Raw genomic sequence first — 8,799 nt, forward strand, 5'->3', positions numbered from 1 at the left:
TGAACATACATAAAACGAATAGATAAAAGGACTTATATAACCGACCCCAACTAATACGAAACTTGATATAATGCTAACCTGTTATTCCCCACAAATGATACCTCCTTGATAGGTGCACCTGAATCCGCTGAGAAACTTTTAAACCTGCACATCAACTCGAACGCAGTTTGGACAATCAATTTTTCAACTTTCTTCCATATCTAGAACTCCGGAAAACACATTTGACCTTAAAATGTCATAAAAATTCAAAATTGAACTTCAAGTTGTTAATAATCCTAAATCCTAACTAAGAATAAAGAGGTAGCTCACCCAGTAATTGATAAGGAACGTTGTCTAAGAGAGTCCCCAATGCCCAATGCATCCAAAGCTCTCCAGGCATTAGTCCACAATGCCAACGCAAATCCAGTAGCTCGCAACGAATCTGCTGATTCCAACACAATACTCCGCAGCCCCAACCTACATATTACATACAAGACACGCCTTCCGCTGAGTTATTTCTCAAATCGTCACTCAACTAATAGCGATATTATATCATAAATAGCATATTCTAGAGAGGCATAATGCATAAATGTATCATCTAACCTGACCCAAACTGGCATCTACGTCCTCCAACTTTGAGTGTGTACAAATAGACAACTTAAACTATTCAAAAGTTGAACAAGTAAACACACGCATCCTATGGGGCAGTTCAACATCCTACATGACATCCTATCTACTTGTTTAACTTTTGAACCGTTTAAATGTCTACTTATGCACATTCAAAATTGGAGGACATAAATGTTCATTGAAATCGAGTTAAAAGGGCATATTTATGTATTGTACCTTCTAAATTAAACGATCATATGAGAAATCAAACTTTTGAAAGTAGATCATGTGATTATTGAACAAGTATACACACAAAATATAATACTATCTCCTGTCCTATTTTATATGATACTTTCAAATTTTGAGATTCAAACAAATCTGTCTTTAACCATAAGTTTTTAATAAATCAACATTTTGAATTATCAAATTATTGTAACTTACCGTAATCAAACTTAAACTATTTAACTTTCAAAAAATAAAAAGTGTCACATAAATTGAAACAGAGTAGCAATTATTACCTGTGAAGGGCCAAAGAAGTAGCAAGACCAGCTATGCCAGCACCAACAATTACAATGTTTTCTTCAGTCTCCATTATTTCTCTGTTTCTCCTAATTTAATAGATGCAAAAATCTTCAATATATATATATATTAGTGCAGCCAAACATTAATTGATTAAACAAATGGGTCCAAAGAATACAAATGACGCATGTTCCTACGTTAGCATTCTCAACACTAGCCAATTTTGACGTTAGCTTAAACACAGTAGTACTAAATTATTACTATCAATTGATTGATTGAATCACAAATCTAAAAAGAATCTATTTTTAAAAATCACATTGAGTTAAACAATGTCACGTAAATCGAAATTAAAAATATATTATTTTAATTTCATACTCCTTCGATTTGAGTATGAAGATAATTAATTCAATCATTATGGTCAGTACTATGGATTTCTGATCATATTTTTCAGTCTTCTTATCTCTTTCTTTTCTGAGCAATGATTATGGACTTATGGAAAAGGAATCGAAAAGAAGGCATCAGTAATAACCAATTTTATTAAGGATCTTATTAAAAATAATTATCTTATATTACTTGATCACTTACTACAAATTACAATCAACATGGCCTTTTGAATGAGAGTTGGTTTTGTAGACTCTTTAGACTCTGCACTTGTTTGTTTACTTCCATTCCTAGAGACCCTTTAGTTACTATCATCAGGAAAATGCTGAAATATTAAGTCAGTGATCACACAGAGAATCTATGAGAAGATACAGATAGGCTAAAGGTGCAATTTTCATGATTCGTTGAAGAACTTTGACAACCAACTATAGAATATACAAGGCCAGAAGATGCATAAGAATACTCCTATTAGAAAGATTAATTCATCAAGAACTCATCATACAACTGAAAGGATCAAGGAAAAGCAACAAATTAAATCGAAAAACTATTGTAAAAACTTAAGTGAAAGCCTGATTCATTGAGGAATTTTCTCATACACCTACCAAACAAAGCAAATATCAAACCTTGTGTGCATTACAGTCGATATTCTCAATCGGAAACAGAAATACATAGCATGAAATTAACAGAGAAACACAAGATGAGAAAAACAAAACCCACCATAAAACAATGGTCCAAACGGAAAAATTCAGAAAATGGATATAAATAAATAATTACTGGATTGCAAGCACATTGCAAAAGCAAACAGCAGAAAGTAAAGTTAGGGAATGAAAAATCCAAATAATTGAGAAATAAATTATCTCGTGTGAGATACGAAGGAGCTCAAAATTGAGACTGATGGAGAACCTTAACAAACCCAACTCTTTCCAACATAAACTGGACAACTAAACCATGAAATTTGCAATTGAGTTGTAAAAACCCACATGCTCTTACCATAGAAAGTTACAGCCATGCCAAAGAAATTAAGAAGAGGAAGAGAGAGTTGTGAAAAATGGTGAAATACATGAAGTTGCCACACACATCTACACGCGTCATTCAAAGGGCTAGCACAACTCAAATAAACAGTGAAATGACAAAATTACCCTCAGATGAAACAGGCATGTTGACGGGGAGCTGTATGCTTCAGCAGAACTGTCTCTTATATAATAAGAGAAAATGTATGTATGTTTCTATTATATAATATAGAAGATTGAAGACGACCAGGGGCACTTTTGTCATTTTATCAAAATTATCAGCTTAAAATAATTGTACTTTCTGCTGTAAAATTATTGAATTTTCCAAATACCCAATCAAGTTGCTATTATTATGATGGCTACGTGTACTTTCTATCATGAAAAACATAAAAAATATCATAAGTAGCCGTACTATCTAAAAATGGTGGGACCCATTTATTAAATCAATTTATATTTCATTAACACTTTTTTTTTGCACTAAAATAAATATAAAAAGAAACAAACATGATTTAAAATGTATTAAAAAATAAAAATATTTTAATTAGGGAGCATAAAAATAAAAATTAATAAATAAAATGGATAGATAAATTAAATGAAATTAAAGTAAACTAAGAAACTAACTAAATTTTTAAATAAATAGTTTTAAAATTTTGCGAATCAAATATTAAAGAGAAATAATAAGTATTTTTCGTGTTCAATTTACGTACATTAATGATAAGAATATTTTGATAATATAATATTTTAAATTTTAAGATTAATCAGATTGTTTACTTTATTTACTTAATATTGCTATTCTTTTGTTTGAAATAAGAAGTTAATTAAGTTCAGAATCGAAATACATGAAAAATCAATACATTAATTAGAGAAGTAAATAAATTTAAGTAGATTAATATTTAGAAAGAGATGACAAAAATAGCAAATGATTAATAGTAATTTTAAAAATTATGGATAAATTTGGGAATAAGATAAAATTTATGGATGAGGAAATCAATACGATATGTAATGATCTATGTATTAAAATATCATGCTAATTTAGCATTTAATTCTAAATAGATTTTTTTAAAACAAAGAAAATGTATTTATGTTTTCAGACTGTTTGAAATTTTTTCACTAAACTGATAAAAATAACAAAAATACTTGTTCCTATAAGTTATTGTGCATGAAAAAAGAGAACCAAAAACACATTTATATCATGCTAAAAAAATTATGTTCATTAAGACAAATTATGCATATATAGAACTTCATGTAATAGTGAAACATGCTTCTTAGTTCTAATTTTTATGTATGAGTGATAAATAAAAAATATTAATCTCTATGTTTCAATGTGTTTGTTCTATATTGACTTGGCATTAAGTTTAAGAAATTAAGAAAGGCTTTTGAATCTTGTGATTTTAAATTTTAAATATGTGAAATATAGTAAATGCCTTTTAATCTTGTGATCTTAAATATGTTATGTGGAGTTGGAACTAAGAAAAGAAAAGGGACATTACTTTTTAATAGATTATAAAGAAAAATTCGACAGATTAATTGAAATGAATAGGATAGATTTCAAGATGATAATACATAATGATTCATGATTTTTATATAAGATATAATCCAATCTAACAGACAAATTAACTCTGAATCCTACTAAATTTGTGTCTTATAGTAATAAATAAATAAATTGAATATTATACTTCAGAGTTTTACAACTTAAAAAATGAATCTACCCATCGCTTATATCAATTATACTTTAAAATATTATTGGGTTAATTTAATTTAATATTTCTTCTTCAATATTTGATATTTATATTGGAGTTGCCCATTCGGATATAGAGCTCTCTATTAAGAATTTTTTTCATATCCAAAACTCAAAATTAAGATATTTAAATATAGGGTAAATCACATAAATATGTTATATTTAAAAAATATTTACCATCTATGACAATATAACTTTTTAAACTTAATATAACATTTTTTTGGAATTGAAAATGTTGTACAACTTTTCTCTTCGCTTCCTCCTCTTTTTTTTTTTATTCTTCTTCTTTGTCTCTTTCTCCGTCATTTTTCTTCTTCTTCTTTTTGTTCTTTTTCTTCTTCTTTAAAATTTTCATTTAATTAACTATCCTCAAATTAATATTTGCTCATATTTTACTATCTTTATTCAAGAACATGACGAGAAGAGGAACAGAAAAACTAAAAATTTGTATAGAAATATGTTTTCAAGCAGAAATTTCAATTCTCTAAAATTACAGCGGTAAGAGTTCACCATTGATAGTCATTATAAAGCTTCAAATTTTAGATTCATTATTTGAATTTTACGAATTTGTGATTAGTTTGGACAGGTTGTTACTATAAATAATTGAAAATGACGTTTGTAGTTAATTTATATCTCAATTTTGAGAGGGTTTGGTTAAGTTTATAATTGGTAACACACTTATACTACATTTATAATACATGCACATTACATTTTTAATACATATTGCAAATACAAACCAAAATAATTTATAAGACACATATAGTACATGTTTTATTCAAAAATAATACAAGTTTAATTCAGTTTATCTTGTCTTTCGTTAGTTACGTTTTTCATTTATTCTTAATTTTCTCTTCTAATTCAACTTTAATACTATGTAATACACTTTTAATGCAAATTTAAATCATTTTGTAGTTTATTATTTGTTACTATTAGATTACTTATTTAATTCATTATTGATATAAGTTTAATTCACTTTATAGATCATTGTCTGGTCTTTCATCGGTTACATTTTTTATTCATGCTTACTTCTCTCTTCTAATTCAACTTTAATATTTGTGTAATACAAGTTAATTCATTTTTCAATTTATTGGTTAATTTGTTACGATTGAATTACTTGTTTAATTCACTATTGATACAAGTTTTATTCAGTTTACAGACCACAAAATGCTCTTTCGTATGCTACATTGCATTCATGTTTAATTCGCTTCTAATTCAACTTTAATATGTGTGTAACACAATTTTAATTCAAGTTTAATTCATTTCGCAGTTTATTATGTTTCTTCATTTGTTACGATTAATTACTTGTCTAATTCATTATTGATACAAATTTTATTCAGTCTACGAATCATTGACTGCTCTTTTGGTTGCTACATTTTGCATTCATATTTATTTCTCTTCTAATTCAATTTTAATTCAAATTTAATTCAAGTTTAATTCATTTTGTAGTTTATTGGTGATGCATAGAAAAAAAACATGACTAATCTGGTCATGTTGATTTACTTCAATTTATAAGACATGTATAATATATGTTTATTCATTAACAATATATTTATAATACATTTTTGCAGACTTCACTCTCTTTTTAGTGATCCCAATCAAATTATAATTTATAATACATGCATAATACATTTTTAATGCATATTGCAGACATCATTCCAATTTAGTACAATCTTTAAAAACAACATACATAATAACTTTTAGGGGCTAATTTTTTATAAGAGCTACATATTCGTTAACGTTTATTTTGATCCATATCATTTCTTGTACCACAATAAATATTGAAGGATCAACAACTTAAATACCATTATAGTGGTTGACAACATAATTTCCAGGGACAAATAGAGAAAGAATGAGCTCAAGATTTTCTTTTCCCTTTATAGACATAACAAATTGAATTTGTGGTTCAAGATTGTGGATCCTTCAATTGTAGCTTTAAAATATTGATACCTTGCACAGAGAGAATAAAAAAGGAGAAAGAGGAGAGAGAGAAAAAGGAGAAAGAGGCGAGAGAGAAACATAAATCAAATAAATACATAATATTGTTATATATTGATATAAATGGTAATAATTAAAAAGTATACTTAAAATAAGTAATTATTTTTTAAAAGAGATCCACCCAAGTAATTAATCCTTTAATTAAGTATGATAAGGAAGGAGAAACACTATTCAATGCACTATATTCTTTGATGGTTATTTTTTGATATTTTTTAATACTAAATTTTTTACCAGGATCAATATTAATTAATGTTGATCAGAATGCTATAGAAATACCTTTTAATATTTGTCAAATAACGATTAATAATTGATTATATTGGGCCCGTATCATGGGCCTTAAGAATCTAGTATAATATATATATATATATTATTTTATTAATTAAAAGGATACATGTAGTTATTTTATTTTAGTTTTGACAAAATAAAAATTATTTCTAACTTATTTTATTATAAATAAAATATGTTTAATAAGAATAGAGCATTTTTGGATAAACTATTAGTGATACTTGATAGTTTTGAATCAAACTATGATAGAGAGATATTTTTAATTAGATTAAATTATTTATTTAATTTAATATAGTTTAAAATTACTTTTAAATTTTTTTAGCATAAACAATATAATAAAATCTAAATGGATAAAGACATCATAGGAATACGAGAAACCTTATCCATCCTCATCATTGTCACGTCACACTCTATCACTACAAGATAAAATTGACATATTTCATCTTTAGCCTCCCTTATTATTATTACTATACTATAAAAATAAAAATAAAAACATTAATGTAAAAAGTTTATTATATATATATCCTCCTTCAGTAACCATTTTTTTTTATATTGTTGTTAGATATTCATCTTGAAGCTTAAAAAAAATACAATGTTGGCCATATTTCACAAGGCATTTGCTCATCCTCCTGAAGAATTAAATAGTCCTGCATCAAAAAAATGTTTACTTCCTCAACAAACACTTCAAAAATTCATCTCGACTCGTCCATTTGACACCTCTTATGTTACCTTTGGAGATGCTGCTACTCTTGCTTTTGTTCGTCCTAATTGCACTTCCTTGCTCAATCACACACAAAGGTAAAATAATTATTACAAATTTTAGTACTTTCTTCGTTTAATTTTATGTGATACTGTTTAATTTGATGACACGATAAAATTGTGTTATGAATATCCTTGTATGAGGGTATAGGTGGCTTAGATCGCACCCCTTAGGAGCTGGAGTGAGTCATTTTTGTCAAATTCTGTGTGAACTCGAAATGCTTAGTGAATTATGCTGCCTAATTAGTATATTATATACTTTGTTAGAGATTTATACACGAAGATATAGAGTATTTCAAGTACTTATACTATTACTAAAAATTAAGATAAGCTTAAATGGACTGATATGAACACTAATGATGACCCCAAATTAGCTACAAATTTGGTCACTTCTTCATTGCTAAATACTTCGTCTCGTTTAGTTGTCTTGTATATTAAAAATAATTATTTTTATATATTTTCCAATTTAATGAATCAAGAAAAAAAGTACTCTTTTCGTTCGATTTTATGTGAAACTGTTCGACTTTGAAATGATATTTAAGAAAAAAAGGAAGACTATTGAAATTTGTAGTCTAAAATAATTTTTAGATATATGTGGTGTTGAAATTCATTTCATTAGGGGTAAAAATGGTATTTTAAAGTTAAATTGTTTCTAGTGAAGTGACATTATTTTTGAGACAGACTAAAAAGGAAAGTATTCCACGGGACAGAATTTCGCCCTTAGCATTAGTTTTTTTCGACTTTAGAGAAGAGAAATAAATAAAGAAAAAAAATTAATAAGATATATATTAGTCAAATTATGCCCCTAACTAATTTTTTCTTAAGAATTGTGTAAAACAATAGCCTAACAAGACAACTAAATATGAACGGATGGAGTAGCTCGTAGCTAACTTATTGCTGAATACTAATTTTGTTGTTTAGCTAAAAAAAAACGTTTTTAGCGTTGAATTCCTTGAAATTGAAGCGCGATTATTATTGTTGTTGTTGTAGGTATTTTTGTGGTTATGATGATATTTACTGTTTGTTCATGGGGAGTTTGAATAACTTGTGTGCACAAATCAAACAATATGGGCTATCACCAAAAGGTACAAATGAAGCCATGCTAGTTATTGAAGCCTACAGGACACTTAGAGACAGGGGACCTTATCCAGCTGATCAAGTTATTAAGGATTTTGAAGGAAGTTTTGCTTTTGTTATCTATGATAGTAAGACTGGAACTGTATTTGTTGCTTTGGTAAGTATTTGTATTACTCCCTCCGTCCTATTTTATACGAGTTAGTTATTGAGGAGTATGATAAGAGTATTGCTAAGAGTTGATTAGTAGTTAGTTAAGTACTGCTTATTAGTAGTTAGTTAAGTACTGCACTGCTTAATTAGTTATTATTGAGCAGAGTTTGTTATCCAGCTGTCAGCGTCTTATTGGTTCATTAGCTGTTAGTTAGTTCAATGTAATTGTATATATACATGTTGGCACTGTAAGCTTCACAATTCATTTTTCATTCATTTCAGTTTGCAGAGAATTAATAT

General features: G+C 27.5%; 1 protein-coding gene and 1 pseudogene across 1 annotated transcript; one reads left to right on the forward strand and one right to left on the reverse strand.

The window, feature by feature from the left end:
• Positions 1-1,197, reverse strand: part of LOC125850324 (monooxygenase 2-like) — a 4,786-nt pseudogene extending 3,589 nt beyond the window's left edge.
• Positions 1,198-7,051: 5,854 nt separating this feature from the next.
• Positions 7,052-8,551, forward strand: LOC125850385 (stem-specific protein TSJT1-like). The gene is made up of 2 exons (XM_049530240.1): positions 7,052-7,311; positions 8,263-8,551. Exons 1-2 carry the CDS (start codon positions 7,106-7,108, stop codon positions 8,549-8,551), a joined length of 495 nt encoding a protein of 164 aa, XP_049386197.1. The 5' UTR covers positions 7,052-7,105.
• The last annotated feature ends 248 nt before the right edge of the window (positions 8,552-8,799 follow it).

This window comes from Solanum stenotomum, unplaced genomic scaffold (genome assembly GCF_019186545.1).
Source record: "Solanum stenotomum isolate F172 unplaced genomic scaffold, ASM1918654v1 scaffold16320, whole genome shotgun sequence".
Classification (NCBI taxonomy): Eukaryota; Viridiplantae; Streptophyta; class Magnoliopsida; order Solanales; family Solanaceae; genus Solanum; species Solanum stenotomum.